This window comes from Cyprinus carpio, chromosome A16 (genome assembly GCF_018340385.1).
Source record: "Cyprinus carpio isolate SPL01 chromosome A16, ASM1834038v1, whole genome shotgun sequence".
NCBI classification, from domain to species: Eukaryota; Metazoa; Chordata; class Actinopteri; order Cypriniformes; family Cyprinidae; genus Cyprinus; species Cyprinus carpio.
This window is the reverse complement of record NC_056587.1, coordinates 13,568,463-13,593,384: the sequence shown is the minus strand read 5'-3', so window position 1 is coordinate 13,593,384 and position 24,922 is coordinate 13,568,463. Positions and strand designations below refer to the sequence as shown.

The following is a 24,922-nucleotide window of genomic DNA, read 5'->3' as shown; positions in this document are numbered from 1 at the left end:
CTTTTTTAATGAGTGAAGTGACATGTGGTCTTGTATGGTGACCCGTACTCGGAATTTGTGCTCTGCATTTAACCCATCCAAGTGCACACACAGTAGTGAACACACACACAGAGCAGTATTGCTGCGGTGCCCGGGGAGAAGTTGGGGGTTCGGTGGCTTGGTCAAGAGTCTCACCTCAGTTGTGGTATTGAGGGTTATCACTGGTTATTCACTCCTCCCACTGACAAATCCAGCTGGACCGTGAGACTCGAACACCCAACCTTCAGGTTACAATTCCAACTCTCTAACCATTAGGCTACAGCTGCCCAGCAGCAACTGCTTTAGCAGTAATAACTTGAAATAATCAAATTATTCTGTTGTAGATTTGCTGGTGTCCTTAGTTTGTCACACATGGCTTTTCCATTTTTAGTTTTTGTTAAAAATGACAGAGTTTGATATGTCATGTGTTGTTGTTCATCTGAGGTTTAATTGTACAAAATTTAAGCCCTGCCGTTGACCAGATGATTTTTTATTATGTCCTGATATGGAAAACCACGGAATTCAATAGGGTCTCTTTTCTTTTCACATGACTGTATTTCATCCAACTGTCGTTCAGGGATTTTATATCACCAGTGCTAATCTACTGATGACTTTACTTACAAATTTATCAATAGATAAACATTTAAACAGAAAGAGACTGATTTGTTCATCTTGTGGTGTTTCATTTTGAGTAAGAGGGGTCCATAAAATCATCCATGGCTAAAAGTGATGGTCCTCCCATATGCATGTGATTATGTAAAATACAGAGTGTTGATTACTCCTGAAAGCATTGCCTTTCATTATGCTAAATATGCAATGAGGAAAAATATGTCATAGCAATAATATATAGCAGATGAGCTCACTTTCCAATATTCTTATTAAAGAGAGCTATTCAGTTATGAGCTATGACCTCACTGACCTGCCAGACTGCTTTGTCTGAGGGGACAGAAGTGCTGCTTCATAATCTTCCCCCTAATGTTTAATTCGTTATTGTGGATATATGAAAGCAAGGAGAGACAGAGGTATAGCTTGATACTCAGACAGGGAGTGATAAGACTGTTATACTCTCACTCTGAAGGAAAAAGTCTGCAGGATGTGTTCTATAACATCAGGCTATGTGCCTCTACAGGTCACATACATTACACAAGGGAAGTATTTACCCTGACACATGGATATTTGAAATGTTTAGTATTGTGACCTAGATGATTAAAAGTGTTAAGTACATTATATATAGCTTCATCTCCCCACAAGCCTCTGTATTGATCAGCTGACACATCAGTTAAACTCTGAAAGGCAGAACTGAAAGGGCACAGCACACACAGATGGTGTAATGCTGGGATAGGTTTGCAAAAAATCACTTTGAAAAGATCATTCACGAGTAAATAAAATAATATATACCTTTTGTTTTTTGTTTTTCCAGAATTCATGATCCAAAAATGCAATAAATCAGTTTTTTCATCTGTATTGTTTCTCATTTTCATGTAAAACATCTAATCTTGAAACAAATTTTAGAAACAAATTGCATTACATAATAAGGTTTTCTGTAGAGGATATACCTAAAATGAAGCGTATTTTTTCTTAAATTAAAGGAATACTCCATCCCAAAATGAAAATTTTGTCATTATTCACTTACCCCCATGTCGTTCCAAACCCGTAAAAGCTTTGTTCGTCTTCGGAACACAATTTAAGATCTTTTGGATGAAAACAGGGAGGCTTGAGACTGTACCATAGACTGCCAAATAAATTACACTGTCAAGGTCCAGGAAAGTATGGAAAGCATCGTCAGAATAGTCCATCTGCCATCAGTGATTCAACCATAATGTTATGAAGAGACGAGAATACTTTTTGTACACGCTTCATAACATTACGGTTGAATTACTGATGGCAGATTAACTATTCTGACGATGCTTCTCATACTTTTACGTAAGTGATTAATGAAAAAATTTTCATTTTGCGGTGGAGAAAACCTTTACGCTTATTTTTCTATAAGCTTTCCTCTTGGAAAAAATAGTTTTTTTTTTTTTTTTTTGCATTTATAGCAAATTTTATAGCAAATATATTCATAGCATTTATATTAAAATAATAATAATAATAAAATTGTCAATGGGCTAAGAAAAACAAAAACAAATTCAACATATTATTCTCTGAATTTTTTTTTGTCATACAGTTTTGCTTCTCAAGTAAATTTATCATGTTTTAAAGATATACTATGCATGGAATTATATAGCATGTTCTATCCAATTATTTGTAGTCAATTATTTTCTGTACATTTCCTTTTTGTTGCTCTTTTTCCCCTAGTCTTGTTTACCTACAATTTTTCATTTATGTGTTAAGCCGCATAAATTTATTGGTAAATTCAGGCTGTATTCAATGCTTATATGCAGCGAGTGTGCTGTTTTTTCTTGATAAAACCTCTGCTATTATTTCCATATTTGCATTCACTCCCACTCAGAGCTTTAATGTGAGTTCTGAGTGATTAGTTATTAGGTGGTGATATCGGGTTTGTAGAAATGATTATTTTTTCTGCAGTTTACATATACACAAATGCAAAAAATTTTTTTTACCTCTGTATTTCTGTCAGTTGTTGTTGGATATTTTTTTAATTAATTAATTAAGGGCTGTACTGAAATTATAGTCTTTTGTGTTGTGAAAAACATCTGAATTATTCCAATACTAATCATTAATGCACATGAAAAAGATTACCTTTTTTTTTTTTTTTTTTTTCAGAGGTTCATCCAGTACCTGGCCTCCAGGAACACCCTATTCAATCTTAGTAATTTTTTGGACAAAACTGGATCTCATGGTAAGATCAAAATCTTCTTGTTTGACTTTAAATCACCATGAAAATTTATGCGAGCTATAATTAATTGCACTGTTTTTAAATTAGCCTCTGAGAATTCTTATTTTGTTGACAATTTTGTTGTCCTGCCCAACTGAATTTGTCTATGAATATGAATGTATTCATAAATGCCTGTACTTTCAGGTTACGACATGTCAACATTTATCAGACGCTACAGCAGATATCTGAACGAGAAAGCGTTTGCCTACAGACAGATGGCTTTTGACTTTGGCCGAGTGAAGAAAGGGTAAATGAGTCCTCTGCTATATGGCTGTACCCTGAGTTAACAAGTGAGCCCAGTGCACTGGAACACTACTGAGCAATAACAGATTTGAGTGGGATGCTGGGAAATCAAGGACAACATCTATCCTCTGTAAAGAGCCTTGTGATACTGCTGTAGAAAAGCAGTTACATTCACCAAGTTTCCTGCTCCCTTGGTACTATTGTGTGCAAGACTTTTGTTAGGTAAAATGCCTACTGTATGTCGGCGACCAAGGTCTCATTGCAGGCACAATGAAGGAGCTACAACACATAAATTGGCTGATTTAGCTTGCAAACAAAACAGCTCACAGCTAACATCTCAAACAGACACACCAGATGATTAGAGACTAATGGCCATGGACATCAAGGACGATAATGAGAAATACTTTAGAAAATCATTCTAAATTCTAACGGCAACAGAATGATGTCAATGGAATTACTTTCAGAATGTGGTGATAACAATAAAAATGTTGACAGGCAATCAGAATCCAGCATGATGACAGAACTGCAGCACATGCTTATAATAAAGAACATTATAGTGTCAGTGTAGGCGCTAATATAGTTATCATTATAGTTATCATTTTTGGTCTTAAAAAAATTTATTTTCTAGTCATGTTACCTTAAAGGCAACCTCTCTTTGGTCATATTTGTCTGTATAATTTATTTCTGCTATATTACTTATAAAGTATATGGGTAGTTAACACCAAATAAGTTTATAGACTCCATTAAGATTTTAAATTAAAATGCAAACAGATGCAAAATTTTAGATGCTTTGGTCACTATTTCCTTTACATTTTTCACAATTTTCACTAGCTCATTTTAAATGGTCCTACAGTGTAACAAATTAAGTTTTAAAGGTTTATATTATGAGATGTAAGATTCCCAAAAGTACTTTAAAGTCATATGGTCTCAACATTTATGTTAGATAAAAACCCAAGAATTGTTATTCTACCTGACAGACTTCGTTGGATTACGTTCACTTACATATGATATATTCTTTGCAATGAATGTCATGTGAATGTGTGTGTGTGTTTCTCAGTGCTGAAGGTGTGATGAGAACAATGTCTACAGACAAGCTCTTGAAAGGCATGCCCACACTGCAGAGTCAGATTGATGCTCTGCTGGAGTTTGATGTGAGTCTGCTTCCTGTCATTATCACTGGCTGTTTTAACCCCTGGTGCTTTTACACAGGGTTCAAACTTGACTAGCATCATGCCTTGGTAGGATACACTCTTGCAAGATAAGAATCTGTCACATACTGACATTTTAGTCTGCACTTTCAGGTTCATCCAAAAGATCTTGTCAACGGGGTGATCAATGCTGCCTTCCTGTTGCTTTTCAAGGATCTGATCAAGTTGTATGCCTGCTACAATGATGGCATTATTAATCTCTTAGGCAAGTCTCAAGAAGTTTATGAATGCTTTGAGATTTCAAAGTCTTTGGTTTGACATCTGCAAGATTTGGCACAACTATATGATTTACTATGATTTCCTTGTTCACTTTTAGAGAAATTTTTCCAGATGAAGAAAGGACAATGCAAAGATGCATTGGAAATCTATAAAAGATTCTTGACACGAATGACCAGAGTCTCAGAGTTCCTCAAAATTGCTGAGGTAAACAATGTAATTTATATCTTTTAATTATGAAATGTTCATCAAATTTGCATTTGTGGTTCAAAGATTCTTACCTTGTCTTTCAACAGCAAGTGGGAATTGACAAAAATGATATTCCTGAACTTACACAGGTAAGCTCTCTTTAAACAGCAGTTTCCGCCTTTTTCCATTCCTCATGATGCCAACACTCTCCATGTCAGTACTAACAATGCATGTCTGTGTTGTGGTGTTGTTTTAATATGTGTTGCATGTGTCGTAGCCCTCAAATCCCAGCGGTTTTAGCCAATTGTGAGGTTGTTATCCTTCCCTGGCCACTGGGCCAGTCACAGACATCCATGTGCTACATATAAGAGGTCATTCTTCTCTCATGTTGGGGGATTTGTCAGATGGGACATGTTCCATGGATCCATTCTGTCCTGTCCCCTCAGGCTGATTGACAGATTCTGTACCTGTCTTCTTATTTCAGCGGTGCAGATTGATCACACAGGCTGAGAGTGTGAGTAGTGTGTGGAGCTTTTTTCCACTTTGGAGAATCCTGCAGCTCAGGAGAGAGCAGTCAGTCCTCATTAGCGCTCATCAAATAAACTGCACACAAAATTTCATTTTAGAGTGAATTTGGATGCGACTGAAGGATCATGAGCAGAGTAGCAGCGATTCTTGCTGTCTGAGACAAGAACTCAAGCTGCAGTCACTTTTGCATCCCAGTAATGCTGAAAAGAGTTTCCACAATCATTAAAACCCATTATATATGTAGAACAAAGCAATTTGCTTAGGAACTATTTAAAGACTTCGATTTTGGGAATTTCAGTAAATTTATCTCTGATGGAGTATTTAATTGAGTGATATGTAAGAATGGGTTCTACTTTTTAGATGAGCAAAATATGAAAATAGGCACTTTCTATGAATATGGAGCGTTTGGTGTTCTCCGACTTCTTTTCTTTTTTTTTTTAAAGCATTACAGGCACAAATTGAATGTATTTCTTTTGTAAGAGCTATTATGATTTTGGTCATTTTGGCTTTTTATGCACAAACATTATTTTCACCTTATTACAAGAAATGCAATATGTTTTTTTATTTTTTATTTGTTGCTCAAGAAGTACAAATTGAACCATTCAAATACAGCATGACATTTAAAAAAAAAAAAAAATGTAGTCTTTTTTTTCCCAGTTTTTACAAATATTGTTTAAATTTGACAGCCAAGAAATAATATTTTGAACTCTTTTTACAGCAGACAGTTTTTTATAAAAATCTTATTATATTTATGGATATTTTTTATTTTTGCAAATGGTGTGTTGACTGCCTCTGTCAGGCTTTGAAAACTGTTACCCATAATAATCAAGGAAATATTCTTTTTTAATTTATAGTAAATACACATTTAAATTATACAGTTATTAGAAATTAAATATATTCATAACATTTTTGACCTCCTGCCACCTTACCATTTATTGAAAAAGACTTAGTGACTTAATTTGTATTGAATAGTTTCAGTTTCCTGCTTTGCACCCTATTCATGGAAAATGTCAACACTGTGAAACTAATCATACTCTATAAAACAGAATGCTCGAATGGTTTTATGATTGTGGGAGCTCTGTTATGAGATTAGGAGGGGTTTTCATGCTGGCAGAAATGGGGGAGGCTTGCTCTGAAAGCATGCTGTGCGTGATGGTAGGGTAGTATGGTTGCCTTCTTGAGATAGTCTAGATCAGCGCTGAGTTTAGGACATGCTGGAGGGAGACGTGCATGACTGCCTGGGTTCTGGATTTGGCAGTGGTTGTAATTGGGTTTTGGCCTAGGAAGCACAGCTGTGTAGCTCAAGAAATTTGATGAATTTTACAGGGTGTATTTGTTCACACATAATTGAGATATTCCTTATATTCCTATTTAAAGGTCTGTAGTGTATTGAAATCCTTCGATAGCTTCATTTTGCATAGTTTGATAGATCATCTCCTTACATGATCAGTTGTGTATGTGATCACAATCTACATAACCAAACTGAATTTTCATTTGCAGACTATTTGTTTTTAGCTGCGATAAGTGTCAGGAAATATTAATTCCAGAAAAGCCTGTTCTCTTTCATTAAACTTGATGTAACCCCTCCAACTCTGACTGCAATTAGTAATCAAAAGAAATGTTTTCAACGCTCATGCATTTTTCAGATTTTGTGTCACAACAAAAAACTCTCATGTCTTACTGGAGCTAAAGAGACACAGCACACAGTCTTTCTAGGTTCTTAACCACACACATTTATGTTTAACACTGTTTAAAGATCACTGTTATCAGCTCAATATAAAGCACAGGATAATTAATGGATTAATTGTATGAAAATTTATCTTCATTGTAAATGTGTATGACAGTGTTTAACTATCTGTGTGTGAGACAGAGAATGGGAAAGAGGGTGAGTGATACTGAGGGTATGCCTAAGGTTAGAGGATTGGAGGCGCTTCTCAAATCACTGATCTGTTTGCTAGAGCACCAGAATAATTGTCTGAGAGTGCTGCCCTGAAGGATTGGTTTAGCTGCCACTGCTGGTATTACTGGATTAAATATCATACACTTTTTTGATGAACAGCAATAGGTCATGTATATTAATCATACTCTGAAATACTCCATTCTGATTGGTCATACACACCATCTTGCAGACGTGTGTTTCCTAATACTGACTGTTATCCATGAAGGCACTGTAAATCAGTCAGGTAAACGATGTTGTGCCTAAATTGGTGAGGGCACAATTCATTAAGTGTTTAGTTAAAATTATTATTAAGGACAGACTGTCCGTTATGCCTCTCAGATTCACTTTTTTGTATTTTAGCAAGCATTTTGCTAAATACAGACATACAGCAGGGAAACCAAATCTGACAAGGCAGCATTCAAGGTTACTGAAACCTGTAACTCCCCTCTCTTTTACACATAATTACTTAAATTTTCTGCCATTTTACTGTGGTGATGTTGAAATTACTCTGCCTCATACTCTAGAAAGTATTTTTGTTTTATATAAACAGCTACCGACACACAGCAGGGTCACCAGATCCGATAAAGCAGTATTAGAGGTCACTGAAATCTGTAACCCCCCTATGATTTTTTGTTTTACACAGAATTACTTTATTGTTCAGTTAATCCACTCTAGTGATTTCTAAACTCTTCTGTTTCATACTCTAGAAAGTATTTTGGTCTGATGTGAACTGCTTTGGACATACACCAGGGATGTCAAGTCCAACAAGGCAGCATTAAATGTTACCGAAATCTGTTATCCCTCTCTGTTTTACACAGAATTGCTTTAATGTTCTGTAGACTTAGTCTGTTGATGTCAAAATTACTGCTTCATATTCTGGAGTGCATTTTGTTTTTATATATAAGCCGCTACAGACATATAGCACGGTCACCAAATCCGACAAGGCATTACACTCGTGATAGATAGTTGATTTTATAATATTAATAATGATATTACAGACCTGATCAAACTGTATTACATTTTCAAGATGAATTTGAAAATTGTAAAGTCTTCTTGGCATCAGAAGTCATATCATGTATGATAGATGTGTGTATTTTGACTAGACCTAGACAATCGATAAATGCTCTTTCGTATTATGGCGCATCATATCATATTGCCCTAGGCCAAAGACTTTTTATTTAGCTAGTATTTGTGAATTAACTACAAAAATGGTCCAGTTTTTTTTAATTTATATGATATGTCTGGCCTATTTAGCTGTAACTGCATGACATTTTTACCCATGAGATATACCCACCAGCGATTATGTGGCATGTCTAACAAATAATGTGCTCTGAATCTTTCTGTTGTGCCTGAATGCATGAGTGAGCATGCTGCAGTGCATTGTGGGCCCCACTGGGGCCGTGAACTAAAGCATTGTGCTCTGCATCCGAACCAGTGTAAGACTCAAGAATATTGCTAGTATACATTTATTGTCTTATAAACTTATAAAGTGTTATAGTAATTTTCTAGTACGTTTTGTCCTCTACTTGTCTTCATTTAGAGTTAGCAGCTTGACTTTGTCTTTTGGTGTTTTGCATTCTGAAACATTGTGTCCTTAGTGGTAGGTCACTTTTAACAGTGCATTGTTTTGTGACTTTGTAGGCCCCTGAGAGTCTTCTGGAATCTCTGGAGACACATCTCAACACGCTTGAGGGGAAGAAAGTGTAAGTGCTTTAATTCTTTAGAATAACATGAAGTAATAAACTAAATGAGAGTCTCTGCTTTTTCTTGAATAAGCAAAGCTTTTTTACTACTAATAAAAAAACTACTTTTATTACAAAGAGTAATATTGTTCCTCCTTTCCTTGTGTTAACAGTGATGAGTAAGTATTTCTGCAGAATTAACATGTTTGTAAACATGATTATATTTTCGTACTGTAATGGTGATTTTGTCGTCATTGTGGTGTTCAGAGTTCTATAGACTGATGGTTGAACTTCAATTTTAATTTTCAGCATTTTAAAAGTTCCCTCTCTCTATAGAATGAATTGTTTTAGTTTAGCTTTATAATTAAGTTCACTCTGTCCAAACTGAACCCAGAATTGATCGATTTCTCAATATGAATTGGATCAATTTCTCAATATGAATTTCAGTGTCGTGCACATTTGTATTGTAACTGAATACTCCACATTCTCCAATGCATGCCCAATGGGGGAGGGGGATATTTTAGAATTGTTTATATTTTCAAAAAGTAGCAGAGTAAAAAGATATTTTATTTTCATTTACAATGTCTTGTTGACCTGCCTGCTGTTTGAAAATAATTCCTCATGTCATGAATTATTTTAATTCCATCATTTAACCTTTTGAGTATAGGCTAATGTTTTGGAATAGTTCTTTTAAAAGCCATTCTTATATTCTTTACATTTTCTATCACTAGGTCACCGACTAAGGTGAGTAATTAATGAAAAAAAAAACCTTTTTAAAAATGAGATAATGCAGTATTACATTATAGTTCAAAAGTTTGAGGTTAGTAATTTTTTTTTTAGGTTTTTGAAGTATTTTAAAATGTGATTTATTCCTCTAATGGCAAATCTGAAGAAGAAGAAGTTGTTTTATTTATATATCGCCTTTCCATAGCTCAAGGTCACTTTAACATAATGCTATACGAGACATTTACACACCCACATACATAGTTCAGACACATATGGCCACATATATCCATATTATCCAAAATACATATTAAAAAGATACGTTAACATTTGAGTCAATTGTATGAGGGGTGTCATTGGAAATGGATCTGAATTTTCAGCAGCCATTACTGCAGTCTTCAGTGTCACATGATCCTTCAGAAATCTTTCTATTAAGCTGATTTGATGCTTAAGAATCATTTCTTATTATTAGCAATGTAGAAAACAAAAATGGGCTGCTTAATATTTTTGTGGAAACCATGATATTGATGTTCTTTCAGTATTCTGGGCTAGTGAAACCTAGAGAAATAAACTAGTGGCTTAGCAATGTGATTATAAAATATAATAAATAACTCACTTTATCGAAACATGATTTTTTTTTAATGATGACTAGAACTAATATTATAATTAAACTTTAGACAGAAACAAACTTACCTTGAACTGATTTATTATTATTAGTAGTAGTAGTAGTATCTTTATATATTATACTAATTCATAATTAATGGTCACGTAGTTTTACAACTTGTACTGCATATGTTTGCAAGTTTATCAATTTAAAGCTGGCAAACACAATAATGCACTGAGATAAGAATCATAGACCGTTCTTATCTAGCTGTTGAGTTTCAGAGGAACTCTGAAAGCGCTCTGCAAGATGCTCTAGTGAATGCTAACCAGCCATTTAAATGCAAAGCAGTAACTTGGCATTTATTTGAGATAGAAATGTTCTGTTAATATTGTAAATATATTTACTGTCACTTTTGATCATTTTAATGCATCCTTGCTGAATGAAAAATCTACATTTATTTCAGACGAAAATCTTACTGACCTCCAACTTTTGAATGGTAGCTTATATTATCCTGCATAATATTATACAGTATTATAAGACATTATTCATGTTATTGTGTATTAAATTAAATAAATGGTAAACCCAACATGACACATATAGAAGGGATCTCCAACAAATAATGGAACACCTGCTGGTACCCCTGCAAAAACCGCAGAGCCCACCGCTGCAGCAGCTGTGGTTACTGAGGCCGCCGCAGCAGAGCCGCCTCCAAAAGCAGCACCGGCTACAACCACCATCAAGTAAGTTCAAGAAAATGAATAAAAATGTCTCTACACAAAACACAAGCATCCTTGAAATCTCTTTACTGTAGATGCATCACTCTCTCTTGTCTTTTTCACTGTACAGTAGCGGCTTTAATGATCTAGTGGATTTTGATCTGTTGGCTCCAACCACAGGGGCTTCAGCGGCTCCCACAGCATCATGGGGAGGCAAGTTGGTGTCATTTAGTTTGTGTTTTAGAGTGTTGTTGGGATGTTTTATTACATTCTTTAACGATGATTTATCATGTCAGGTCAAGTGATCACATTTCAGGTTAAAATGAACATAATCACCATTATAATTACTCCATTGAGCTAAACTGCAGGAAGTACTTTCTTCCCAAATTAGGCCAGTTAGGGGAATATATATTGAGTGGGCACTCTAATGAATTATAATGACAGACAAATGGGAAATGTTCCTCCCTTCTGCCTTTCTGCCCAAGCTTGTCAAGTCCCAGTTGTAAGCTGCAGTTTCTTTAGAAAGAAAAATTCTCCATTCAGCTAATTCAGGGACAGATGTTGTCATCTAACTGTCATTCTTCCTCACTCCTCTTTTTTGGCTTTGGTTTCAGATCTGCTTGGTGAGGGTGAGTAAAATGATTTTCAGATTGCAAATACATCCAGGTTCTGCCCAGTGTATATTTTTTTATTTTATCATAAAAGCTTTTCATTTCAGAATTTGAATGGTCATGACACTCTTACATCTTGTCTACAAGGAATTTTCTGAACAAACTTTTCACTGTCCGAATCTTCACTCTACTTTTCTGATCCAGCCATAGCTTTATAATGTCATTTTGCTAAAATCTCTCCATAAAAAAACTCTGAGCTTTCTTTCATCCTGTCTACACCCCTGTCTCTCTTTCCTCCTCCTCTGTCTTTCTGAATGCTGTGGTTTGGTTGTGGCTTGGCTGTGGCGGTGTTCCAGACTCTCTGGTCGCTGCTGCTTCTAGCTCTGAAGCGCCCCGTTCTGAGGCTGACTCTGCCTCCGCAGTTCCCTCTGCCGCAGCCTCTGCTACCGAACCAGCAGCTGATGCCATCGCTGCCCCGGCCGCTGCCTCGCTGCCAGTGCCTGCCCCCGCTGCCACCATCTCAGACATGGATCTGTTTGGAGGTCAGTCAGGTCATCTCCAGGCTTAACTATAGGGAAAGAATGGGTGTTCATGGGTTGTTTAGCAGTCAGTTTGGTCGGTTTGTGTACATAGATTGACAGTGGTACTATTTGAAGTCACTTAGCTGACATTTTGGTACTTCATCAAGGTACAGCAACTTGTCAGTTTGCCATATTGGCAACCCTTTCTTTCATAGCTTTTCCAATATGTGGCCTGAAGTCATCATCATGTAGGTAAAAGCTATTTATTTCAATAGACCATTGGACCATATGTTTATATATTTATTTATCAGAAGCTTTTATCCAAAAGAAAACAGTACAAGCAGAAAGGTTTAATTCAAAAGAGAAAAGAACAGATGTATTATCAGTCCTTCCATATAGCTGAGCTGATAATTTTTTTATGAAGCAAATTGCTAATATAGACAAGGATTAGCTCACTTGAGATTTAGCTTGCTAGCATGGATGTTTTTCAGTATTTACATTGCCTACAGCAGACCAAAAAAATAAAAAAATAAATTTATGCTATTATAATTTGTATTTATATTACAAATTTTTATATTTTCCATTCCAGTTATTTTATATATCACTATATAGTTTTTATTCATTTTAATATCAGTTTTAGTTATTTTTGTACATTAATTTAAACTAAATGAAAATGAGAAATGTTACATTGACAACTAGCTGAAATGAAATGTTAAACATTTTATATATATATATATTTTATTTTAAGTAACAATTTTTTTTTTCTTATTCTTTTTAGTTTTATTTTACTATAATAACTCTGCTGGTAATATCTATAAAAGTTTCACACAACATTACAGACACAGATCACTGAATAAATCACCCACAATTTGTTTTCCATTCAAATGTGTAATTTTTAACTCTGCCACTTGAATGTAAAACTGGGAATAAGACGCTAAAGTACAAGCAAAAGTCTTGTGTGGAATTAATGCATTTCCTTCAAATGCAGAATAATTCTGTGTTATATTGGATGTTGGCTCATTTCGGACAAAGCTGTGCATTCTGTTGATTTAATATTCCTCTAATTAAATCAACCAGCAGTTAAATAACCCCAGGCTATTTTTTATTTCTCTCAGCTAATAAATGGATTAATTCATACCTGGATCTTCAGGTCTCCATGGGGTTTGTAATATTATATGCTGCAATGTTCATCACTGCTCCGGCTTATAGAAACCATGCCTTAGCTAACAGAAACCATGCTGTCAAAGCCAGACACTTTCTTTTACTCACTTGTTGGTCCTGATGGCATTGACTGGATGTTTCACACAAGCACAGCCTGAGTCATTTCCCTCTGTGTGTGTGTGTGTGTGTGGACACACTGAATGAAACTGTATATAGCCCACACTGGTATATTTTACTGCCATTTGGGTCGTATAGAGTGTGTCTGTTCACTTGTAATCACTGACATTGAAATCTTTCTCTCTCTATCGCCTCTTCATCACCGTTTCTGTTTCTCTGTCGGGTTTTGTTGGTCTGGTTCTGCCCAGACGCATTTGCGCCCTCCCCAGGCGATGGTCCGAGCGAGGGTGTGGCCCCAGCAGCTGCTGCCGATGCATGTGCCGGATCTGGTGGGTGCTTATCTGTACACAAGATCCACCCTGCTTTTTATTTGTTTGTGTGTCTGTGGATTTATGGTTGGATATGAAAGGTTTGTGTTTATGGGTGGGTGCTTGAATGGAAACATGAAATCCAACATACACTATGGTCCGCAATCTGTGTGTGTGTGTGTGTGTGTGAGCGAGAGTGCATGCAATTTTGTTTGCGTTGCTTGAGTTACCAAACCCTGCTTATGCCCACACGTTACACCAAAATCATTTTGTCCATGAACTGCCTGAGCAAATACACTGTTCTCTCCAGGCACAATTGATACTTTCTCTCCTTACAATGCACAAATCATTTTTATTCACCATTTTTGTCTTGTTTTACATTAAAAAGATGTACCCATCCTTAAAACGTTAAAAGCACCACTGTTGCTTATAGGACTTGTCAGGAAATATACTTGTTTTTTTTTTTTTCTTACCTTGTAGCATGTAGTTTTACTTTTGGTTTTAAGCATAAAACTGAAATTTGATTACATTTGAAAAATAAAATTTTCAAGATTTTTTTTCTAAATAAAATGTATGCAGAGTTTCTTCTAAAGTAAAATTTATTTTGCTTTAAGGATGTTTAGATGCTTTACTTGAAAACAGGACAAAATATTTTCAAGAAAATGATTTTTGCCTTTACTTTCTGCAATGTTAACCTTACTAACAATTCAGCTGCACACATTAATCTTTTAGTTAATTAATCTTTTTAATTTCCCTTCCAGTCTATATTTTCAGTATCAGTGATTCATTCTAACAACCTTAGCTTTTATTTTCATGAAGTCTGAAGAAAGCTTAGTGCTTGGAAGCTTAGTGGTTGTATTTCCATAATGCAGCTACTATCATTTAACATGAAAAGTGTTACGTTTACATTTATATGTGCTTTTATTGTAACATTAACTTAGCTCTGCTTCCACATTAAGACTAGGACTTTAAAAATCCGCAACAATATGTGGTATAGAGTGTTTTTTTTTGTTTTTTTGTTGTATTCTATGATTAATGGTGTTTTTTTTGTCAGCAAGCATCTTGAGGTATGTATAATAATTCAAAACAGAATACAAACTACAGACTTTTGCTGGGATGTTCGTTCAGTGTTTATAGTGTTTTAATGGTGGTTGCAGTACTAAGGTTAATGGTGACTTAAAGGTAAAATCCATCTCCTCTCTCTCCGTGACTTCAGTGGTCCTGAAGTTATGAGCTTTCAGTGTGTTTTTTTAATTTGTTTGCAGTGTTTGTTATTTAACAAACCTTCCCCATTCCATTTTTACCCCCCAATCCTTCCTGATAAAGACCCCTGGGCTCCATCGGAGGGTAGTGCAAGCATTGCCCCAGGGCTGGACCTCTTTGCCATGAAGCCGGTAGAGAGTGTTGCTGCTGCAGCATCCCCTACTAGCGCCGAGCCAAGCATCTCGCCAACAGCGACTCCAGCTACCCCTTCTCCTCCCACCACCACCACCACCACTGCCATCACCACATCCGCTACAACTGAGTCCGCAGCCCCGCCAACACTAGACCTCTTTAGTGGTAATGTCTCTGCTGTAATTCTGCCTCTGTCTTGCTTTACTCTGCATTATGACAATATTAACTTGCTGAGCTAGTTCCCCAACATTATTAAGATTCTATTTTTTTTTTATTTCTCTCATTTAGATTTATATTTTATGTTTTGGTCATTTCTGGTTTGTGAATTGTGGCCTTAACCACCTTTTCAGTGCTGAGAAGTATTCTTTAATTCTTTAAGTAATTTATCTGAGAATAAGATTATAATTACTGTAATTGTAAATATAAATGTACACTACCGTTCAAATAAAGTTGCAAAGAAATGAATAGTTTTGTTCAGCAAGAAAGCATTAAAGGGACAGTACACCCAAAAATGAAAATATCATTAATTACTCAACTTTTGTTTTTTTGCGCACAATAAGTATTGGGTTGAACCACTGATGTCACATGGACTATTTTAATTATGTCCTTACTATGTTTCTGGGCCTTGAACGTGGTAGTTCCCTTGCTGTCTATGCAAAGTCAGAAAGCTCTCGGATTTCATCAAAAATATCTTAATTTGTGTTCCGAAGATGAACGAAGGTCTTATAGTTTTGAAACGACATGAGGGTGAATAATTAATGAGAGAATTTTCATTTTTGGGTGAACTATCCCTTTAAATTGATCAAAAGTGACAGTAAAGACATTTATAACGTTGCAAAAAATGTGTATTTCAAATAAATTCTGTTCTTTCTATTAATCAAAGAATCATGAAAAATATTAAGCAACTGTTTTCAACATTGATAATAATAATAATAAGTGTTTCTTGAGCATTACAATTTTTATATTAGAATGATTTCTGAAGAATCATGTGACACTGAAGACTGAAGTAATGGCTGCTCAAAATTAAGCTTTGACATCACAGGAATAAATTAAATTTTAACTAAATGTATTAAAATGGAAACCCATTATTTTAAATTGTAATATATCACAAATTTACTGTTTTTGCTGTGTTTTTGAGCAAATAAATTCTGCCTTGGTGAGCATATGAGACTAAAAAATGTTTGAACGGTATTGTAAATATTTAAAATATTTGTAAAATAATAGCTGTAACTGTAAATAATGCTATTGTATTAAAATGTCAAAAATATTATAGTTGTAAATAAAGAGGGGTGGTCAATGTCACTGATTCACATTTGACCTCTAAAATTGCACTGCAATCTGTCAAAATCCAGGATTTGCAGTGACCACACTTTTCTTGCAATCATTTTCTGCTGTTTTTGACCAAACCTGAATGCTGTCGTTTGCATTGGCATCTGTAGACTTGAATGAGTAGGCTCTTGTGCTACTTGTTCAGAGTGATTATCGAAAAAAGCAAGCAAAACAAAAAGTTTTAACATCTAAATGGTGTTTCCTCTCTCTCTCACTTAAAGCTGTCTTGATATGCACTGACTGAATGCGTAACGCATATGTGTGTCCTTGTTTATAGATATGTTTGATTCTATGCCTGAGCAAAGCTCCTCCTCAGAGCCCAAAGCAACCACTCCTAGTGTAGACCTATTTGGTGCAGGTACAGGAGTTGATTCCCGTAGTTCTGTTGAACGTCTTGTCTTTTCTAGTCTCATCTTTCTTCTTTCTCATCTGTTTTTTGGCCCACACCGTCTTGGTTTGTCCTCATAGTGGAACGTGGACTTGTGCATGTTTGCGCCCTCCAAAGCTCGACTCTGTGTTCTTTCTATGCTTGTGCTCCTTAGTAATTTCTCTTCTCTTACGTTTCCTCCTCCACTTCCTCTTACTGCTTTGCTTTGGTCTGAAAGATCTTCCCGCTGTCTCACGTGGGCCTTCACCTTTGCCTGAGGCCAGTGTGACTGGTGACCTCTTGTCTGGTGAGGTTACTTGTCTCTCTAAACATAACATGTTTTTTTCTTTTACCATGAATTATTATATTATGATTAATAATGAATGAATAAATCATGTTAATGAATAATTAATTACATTATTATTAATACTAAATATATCATATTATCAAATAATAATAATAATGATGATAATTCTTCTATAATTATAATTATTTTTCTCTTATTATGTTTTATTTTGTAAATTTTTAGTTGTACTCTTAACCCAAATTGCTAATAATTTAATTTGTAATGAATATTTGTATAAAATCACAACATTTGAAATTGAAGCATTAAATAGTACCATTATGTACCATAAATTTATTATCATAATACTTTAATAAGTAATAGTTGTCAAAATATGAATATTTTGGCATTTACCCTCATGTTGTTTTAAAACCGTTTTACTTTCTTCTGTATAACACAAAATGATAAATCTTGGTGACTATTTCCCATAAATTTTAAATTTCAGTCTTTTTTTCACACAAAGCTAAGACTTGAAATATGGATCATGAGTTATATGAGTCACTTTTATGAAAGTTTTATGGTGTTTTGTTTTCCAGTTGCCATTCATTCTAACTGCATGGAAAGCCCAGTTTTTCAAAATAAATACTCCTTTTGTGACGACAGATACTCATGCATGTCTGGAGTGAACAGTTCCTTTAATTATTAAGTATTGTATTTTATGTTCCTCCAATGCACTCTTACTTCCACTATACATTACAGTTACATCACAAACTGCTAGTATTAGCTAGATTTAATTTAGAAATGTCAAAATCACCCCATATTCTCTCTTTTCCATTTAGACTCATTTGTTGCTCCAGCTGTTGCTCCAGCTGCTCCAGTCTCTCCTCCTAAAGCCGAACCTGGACCTGTGCTGGACCTCCTTGGTGTGTCTAAACTAGCTCATATGAAACACTTATCAAGAATACCAATTTAGAGATTGTCATATTCCAGGGTTTCCACTGTGGTGGAACCCTGTGAATTATGATCAGGGATTTTTATCTGACTGCACAACCTTTGAGCTTGATGAGCTTGTTCATTTGTGCCGAGCTTGTTCATTTTCGTAGCGTAGACATTTAAATGAATGAACTGGTAAGTATACACCAGCGGTTTCATAACCCAGTTTTTCAGTTATAGTGGCAAGTTTCTGCGGTTTGTTTTGTCTGTTAAGTGAGCAGACAATGATGAAGTTGGGAAGACAGATATTTGGTGTGTGTTTGAGTTTAGTATACTTGCATGCTGTGCTGTCATGTGTATATTGTACGTGGGGGAAGATACACCGATCGCATATCCGTCAGTGTTTGTTTCAATGTAGGAGAGTGTTGCTTGTTGTATGATCTCGGCTCACTCTCTCCATCTGCCCCTCTCTCAGTGTTTATGCAGCTTTAAGGCTGACTAATGCTTCTACTCCTTCATGCTGCGCTGTGGGACGTCTGTCTCTGGAACAGACACATTTGGTGACACTACTGGGGAGACCCAGTCCTCTGCTCCTGGAGCACCATCAGTTGACCTGCTTGGAGGTATGGGTCACATATCCTGATTAGGAAAATGCTCTTTTTTGTTGATGATGAAATGGAGAAGTTAGATGTGGCACCTCCAAAGAGCTGTTCTATTTATGTAACTTACACTTAATGCCTAATAAACAAACAAACAAAAAAAAAATAGTAATGAATAATTAGATTAATCAACATATATCAATAGTAATAAAAGTAATAATTATTCATTACTATTGTTGATGTTTTGTTGTTAAATGTATAATTTACCTAAGAAGAATAATAATAATTATTTACATTTACATTTAATCATTTAGCAGACGCTTTTATCCAAAGCGACTTACAAATGAGAACAGTAGAAACAATCAGATCAACTTATTATTGTTGTTGTTGTTGTTAAATGAAAATTTTACATAATAATAATAATAATAATAAATAATAATAATATTTACATTAATATATATTTTCCTATAAACTAAAACTAAATGTATTATAAATTATAAATAAATAACTAGGAGATAATATATATATATATAAACTTATATAAATAAATATATAATAAATATATATATATATATAAAATACCAATAATAGGAAACATATTTAAATTATTGCAAATTGTTTCAGTTCTCACTTCAGTTCTGTTTTGCAATGGAAGTTTATATTAAATTTAATTGCTGTTATTGTTAACTAAAAATAATTAATAATAATTAAATATTAAAAATAATTAAAAACGTTAAAAATAATTTTAAGTAATTCAAGTTAAAATAAAAAAGTTAAAATAAAAAATAATAAATAAAATATTAGATGACAAACTTAAAAATAAATAAGTTTGAAGTTGAAGTACTAAAAATGAAATTAAAATGAAAGCTATATAAATACTTTTAAAAATGATAAACATGAAAAATTTAATCGATTGATAGCCTTAGCTAGAATACTTTTTAAGAAACTGTTTATGTACATCTAAACAGTAATATAGTTCAGAAACCCCATGTTTTGATATTGATCTTATGCTGGACCATAACGAACTGTTTAGATATTTAAGAACTGTTAAGAATCTTAAAGTGTGATATGGATTTGGCATCTTATCTGTGAATATCTGCAGGGTTGATTTCACCGGTCGCCCCCACTGTTACACCAACCCCAGCACCAGTGCCATCCTCAGCCCCAGCTAACCTGCTGGAGTCTGCTTTTGATGCCTTTGGCTCTGAGCTAGTATCCACCACACCAGCAGCGGCAGACAGCGCCCCTGCCACTGCAGCGCCCTCTGGTGGCTTTGATGCGTCAGGTAAGAAATCAAATTATATATGTTCACTTTTGAACAGATAATTATACTCTAATTAAACATTAACACCTACCTGTTTGACAAAACTGTTTTTAGTTTCTCTTGAACACAGCGAGGCTTCTTTCAGGCTTGCTTGCTGCTCAGCACACTTTTGCCTTGCATGAGCACTTCTGAATCTGCTGACTTTCTTAAATAATACAGAGAGGATGTGGCAGCGCTTATAAAATGCATTCTCCCTGTGCTTTTTCTCCTTTTTCATTTCATTTTGTGTTCTGTCCATTCTTGCTCTCTTACTGTAATACTGCTTTTCTCAATTTTATGATCTGTCCCATTCTTCTGTCGTCTCTCTGTGCTTTGTTTCTGATAACTCTCTCCATGCACACTGATCTGGCTCATTGCTTACTCCTGCTGTGCCATTGGTGAGTTGGCGAGAGAACTCAGGGCTTTGCAGCATGTATCGTTTTACCTGATCACGCTGAAGGGTTTGGGAGGTGTGAATGTTCTAGCGCTGTTTGTTCTTACTGCACACCCTTTACCCTTTGACCTCTCTCTGCAGTTTTTCCCTGCACACCCACATCACAGATCTTGTGCATTGCTGCATTAGAATAAATTGCCTGCTTTAGTGTTGTTGGTACCAGAACATTTTTTTTTTAAATAAATGGTGTGCTAGGTACTTTGACAGTGGGATTGGCCTGGATCTTGTTTTAAGAAAAGGTTTTTGGATACTAGTGCCATACTGTAGGTGTATTTGACAATCAGTGTTGTTTTACATACTTTTTGTTCTAGTCATAGGTTTTGTATTTTTAAGAAAATGTCTTTTACATTTTTGAATGTTTCATCATGTTTTCATCATGTATTCATTCATCTTAGTCTATTTGTCTCACAAAATTTGTATGCAAAATGATGAGAATGTCAAACTTTTACAGACCAAACTTTTAGATACTTTATTAAATTCTTGTGAGTTTTTCATGGTTTTAACATTTGTAAAAAGTGACATTTCTTCATTTGTTTAGATGTAAAACTTGCAGAAAGTCATTGTAAGCTGAAAAAATACTTGGTGCACCTTAACAAATTTTGAAGACCTTAAACATTTGCTTTTAAGTTTTGGGTCATTGACGGGGAGGTGTTGGAAAGCCCATCTCCTCATCCAGCACAACGTTCTTCAGAAAGGATATTTTCTTTGGTGCCTGACAGAATGCATCCAACCATGTTGTAATGCAATGGAAATTCTGTTCATAAGATGTGTTGCCAGTTTGTGACTTTCCAATGCATGTAGTAAACACTCCTGAATGCAGTTTTAAATACCTCATGAATGAATACATATTTTTTATATTAATACAGTACTGTTCAAAAGTTTAGGGCCTGTAATTTTTTTTAAAGTAATACAGTAAAAGGATGCATTAAATTAATAAAAAGCAAATGTCAAGATTTTATTAAAAGACATTATTACAACCTTTTAATTTCAAATAAAAACACTTCTTGTGAACTTTCTATTCATCAAATAATCCTGATTTTTATTTTTATTTTTCACGAAAATATTATGTAGCACAACCGTTTTCAACACTGATAATAATAAATGTTTCTTAAGCATCAAATCAAGATGATTTGTGAAGGATCATGGGACACTGAAGACTGGAGGCCGAAAATTCAGCCTAGATTAAAATAGAAAAGTTATTTTAAATTTTTAAAATATTTCACAATATTACTGGTTTTACTGTATTTGCAAATGCATAAATGCAACCTTGGTGAGCATAAAAGTCTTCTGTCAAAAACATTAAAAAGTTTTACCGACCCCAAACATTTGAACAGTTGTGTGTGTATATATTTATTTATCTGTCTTTTGTTTTACTCCTGTTACATCTGACTTAGTGTATTATGGGATTGCTGACAAGTTGTCAGCAGTAAATCCAAATCAAGTCTAGGCTAAAATGGTCTCAATTTATGCTGGCTATATTAACCCACTGTCCTCTGTGCCATCCCCAGTGTTTGATGGATTAGAGGACCTTCTGATGCCAGCCATAACGCCTCAGAGCACAGGTGGGACCCCCATGGCTGCAGCAAGCACGCCGTTGACACCTGGAATTGTGCCCACCACTGGGCCGACAATGACTCCAGCCATGGCACCAGCAATGACCCCAACAATTGCACCCACAGCAGCTGCCCAACCAACCAAACCTATTGGAGGAGACTTAGATGTTTCACTCGCCAATTTGGTCGGAAGTATGTATGGAATAATGATGGACTGAGTATGTAGAGGTCATTTTACACATCATCATTGCTGAATCTAATTTTATCTTGTTTCTTCCTCTCTTGTAGACTTGGGGGTAGGAAGCCAAAAGAAGTAAGTTCAGTGTCTGTTGCAGTGTACCTCTGTGTCCCTGTTGTTTCCAGACACCTATTAATCTTGTCACTTTTTCAGAATGTCTATTCACGGACATGAATTACTCAACCTGACCCATATTGACAATTAATTTTAACTGTTATGGAAGCTTGATTGATTTACTCTCCCTTGGAGAACAATTTAATCATGTTCACTTTGTGTGGCCCTAGAGCTGTATTTATGAACCGAGAAGAATGAGTTACACAAATTATGTTGCCTGACAGCTATTTGTTTTGTACAGGGACAACCAGTGGAATGAGAAGAAGCTGACAGGAGGAGCTAACTGGACCCCTCAGGTCGCCCCTACTAGCTGGGGCACACCTGGCGCTCAGATGGTAGCACTTGCTTCTTTCTTATAGGGATAGTTTACCCAAAAATGAAAATCTGTCATTAATTACTCACCGTCATGTCGTTCCAAACCCCTAAGACCTTCGTTCATCTTCGGAACACAAATTAAGATATTTTTGATGAAATCCCTGAGCTTTCTGACTCAGCATAGACAGCAACGCAACTGAAGTGTTTTCTGGCCCAGAAAGATAGTAAGGACATTGTTGAAATAGTCCATGTGACATCAGTAGTTCAACTGTAATGTTATGAAGCTATGAGAATACCTTTTGTGCACAAAAAAAAAAAAAAAAAAAAAAGACTTTATTCAAAGATTTCATCTCTTCCGAGTCTTTCTACTTCAAAATTTTACATTTAATTCAATGTTACTTGCTGTTTCCTTGTAATTATTTTTTACATTTACTTGCAATTTCTGAGTAAAATTAGTTTTAATTCTTTATCAGTGTACTTGCCTTTCTTTGTAAAATTTACTAGCAATTTCTGAAAATTGTATCTACATCAAATATTTTTAGTCTATATTTTATTGTGGTGCTGTTGTGATTATGTTTAGTCTGGCTCTGCCTCTGGAGCCCCCGGAGCTGCCGCCCCACCTGGAGCAATGGCACCACCCATGGGAGCACAGCCTGGATTTGGCATGGTGAGAAATCACTGTTTAAAATTTTAGAAGTCTCTGTATTTTGTACTTACAGTATGCACTTAAAGATGGATACCTTATTTCTTAAATTTTACTCAGGCTCCAGCAGTAGGAGCTCCCATGATGCCCCAGCCCTTGATGATGGGTCAGTCCATGATGAGACCACCATTTACTGGGCCAGCAGCAACAGGAACACCTGGAGCACCAGTAAATAACATTTAATAATGTTTTTGAAGGATGTTTCTTATACTCACCAATGCTGCATTTATTTGATTTAAAAAATTATATTTAATAAATATTATTACATGTACATTTAGAATAACTGTTCTATATTTTAATAAATTTTAAAGGGTTAATTCCTTTTTAAAGTGTTAATTCCTGTGAGGACTTCAGTGGAACATGATCCTTGAGAAATCATTATAAAATGCTAATTTGGTGCTCAATAAACTTTTCTTATTATTCCCAATGTTGAAAACAACTACATTGTTATAATGTGAAAGTCTTTAGACACTTTTTTAAATGATTCACAATTTAAAGCATCCTTTCTGAATAAAAGTATTTCTTTCTTTAAAAAAAAAAAATTGTACTGACCCCAGACAGTAGAGTATATATTTTTAAAATCAGTTTGCATCATCTTTTCCTTATGCACCCTTTACTTTCTCAGTTGTCTCCAGGGCCAGCTGCTCAGAGCCCCAAAAAACCTCCCACCAAGGACCCACTTGCAGATCTCAACATCAAGGACTTCTTTTAAGTTCCCAGGTATCATTATCTTTCTAGTGGCTACTTAAATGAGGCACTAAATCATATAGTACCATGACATTTTCTCCGTGCTCTGTTTGCAGTACTTGTTTTCTGGAAAAAAAAGACTGAGCTCCAGTGAGAGAAGTCTGCTGTCTGTTTACACCCCCAGACACCTGAGGAGTTAGACACCTGAGGAGCTGCAGCTAGATATCCACTGACCCCACCCCCAACCCAAACCCCGCCCACTCTGCCCCTCCCAGCCTTCCTGTGTCATGTTGTAGCACAAACCGTGAAGTGAATCATAGAGAAAACAAGCCGAAAAATGAAGATGTGCATATTTCGATGTTATCCCTTGTTTTGAATGAAACAGAATAAAATTAAGAAAAACACACAAATGAAAATGAAGAATTAAAAAAAGATGCAAATGCCGTATGTCTTTTCCAGTGTTTAAGTCTGAAATGAATGATGTGTGTATGTTGATCCCCTCAACTTCTGGTTCCTCTAGGACTTCCCTTTTGGGGTCAGAGGTCCTAAACAGGTTGTTGAAGCACTTTCTGTTGTATGTTAGTTTTGGAGCAGTGTGCAATGTATCATTCGCAGAAGGTACTCTGTGTATTGACCAAAAAAGGTCTCTCCTCTGCTCAAATTTTTATCTGTGGATGACTTATTGATGTGAACCTGGTACTCGGATTATAAGACATGCAATACATCATTGATTGACGTGTTTGTTTACAAATAATAAATATATGAATTCTAAATATATATGAATTATGTATAAATTAATAACATGTCCATTCTCCTCTACTCTAGATGACCTTCTTGGTGATTAAATGTCATTTTAGTATTTTAACTGGTATTTATTTTTCAGATATATATGTATTTTTTGATTCTTTAGTTTGAATTTTGTTTGAATTTAAATGTCACGGTTTTTCATACTCTCTTTGGACTTCCCCAAGCAAATTACCTCAGCGAATTTGGACTTCAATTCACTTAATCTCAGCGCTTCTCTAA

The 24,922-nt window shown here is 35.3% G+C and overlaps 1 protein-coding gene across 7 annotated transcripts in view; it reads left to right on the top strand.

The window, feature by feature from the left end:
* LOC109105408 (clathrin coat assembly protein AP180-like) overlaps nucleotides 1–24,922 on the top strand; it is a 40,293-nt gene that overhangs the window by 14,695 nt on the left and 676 nt on the right. Inside the window, exons 3-29 of one of the 7 annotated variants that reach the window (XM_042772812.1) lie at nucleotides 2,746–2,821; nucleotides 3,002–3,104; nucleotides 4,158–4,251; nucleotides 4,402–4,513; nucleotides 4,625–4,731; nucleotides 4,821–4,862; nucleotides 8,822–8,883; nucleotides 9,036–9,041; nucleotides 9,594–9,606; nucleotides 10,790–10,929; nucleotides 11,036–11,118; nucleotides 11,520–11,534; nucleotides 11,873–12,058; nucleotides 13,564–13,644; nucleotides 14,950–15,183; nucleotides 16,625–16,705; nucleotides 16,953–17,021; nucleotides 17,837–17,920; nucleotides 18,482–18,553; nucleotides 19,632–19,814; nucleotides 21,810–22,031; nucleotides 22,128–22,152; nucleotides 22,433–22,526; nucleotides 23,087–23,173; nucleotides 23,270–23,377; nucleotides 23,835–23,929; nucleotides 24,013–24,922. The exon at nucleotides 24,013–24,922 is cut by the window's right edge and continues 676 nt beyond it. In XM_042772812.1, coding sequence (XP_042628746.1) covers nucleotides 2,746–2,821; nucleotides 3,002–3,104; nucleotides 4,158–4,251; nucleotides 4,402–4,513; nucleotides 4,625–4,731; nucleotides 4,821–4,862; nucleotides 8,822–8,883; nucleotides 9,036–9,041; nucleotides 9,594–9,606; nucleotides 10,790–10,929; nucleotides 11,036–11,118; nucleotides 11,520–11,534; nucleotides 11,873–12,058; nucleotides 13,564–13,644; nucleotides 14,950–15,183; nucleotides 16,625–16,705; nucleotides 16,953–17,021; nucleotides 17,837–17,920; nucleotides 18,482–18,553; nucleotides 19,632–19,814; nucleotides 21,810–22,031; nucleotides 22,128–22,152; nucleotides 22,433–22,526; nucleotides 23,087–23,173; nucleotides 23,270–23,377; nucleotides 23,835–23,921 — 2,466 coding nt within the window. In that variant the 3' untranslated portion in view covers nucleotides 23,922–23,929; nucleotides 24,013–24,922. Of the gene's footprint in view, nucleotides 1–2,745; nucleotides 2,822–3,001; nucleotides 3,105–4,157; nucleotides 4,252–4,401; nucleotides 4,514–4,624; nucleotides 4,732–4,820; nucleotides 4,863–8,821; nucleotides 8,884–9,035; nucleotides 9,042–9,593; nucleotides 9,607–10,789; nucleotides 10,930–11,035; nucleotides 11,119–11,519; nucleotides 11,535–11,872; nucleotides 12,059–13,563; nucleotides 13,645–14,949; nucleotides 15,184–16,624; nucleotides 16,706–16,952; nucleotides 17,022–17,836; nucleotides 17,921–18,481; nucleotides 18,554–19,631; nucleotides 19,815–21,794; nucleotides 22,032–22,127; nucleotides 22,153–22,432; nucleotides 22,527–23,086; nucleotides 23,174–23,269; nucleotides 23,378–23,834; nucleotides 23,930–24,012 lie in introns of all 7 variants that reach the window. The other 6 variants (XM_042772813.1, XM_042772809.1, XM_042772815.1 and 3 more) reach the window with 6 other exon arrangements.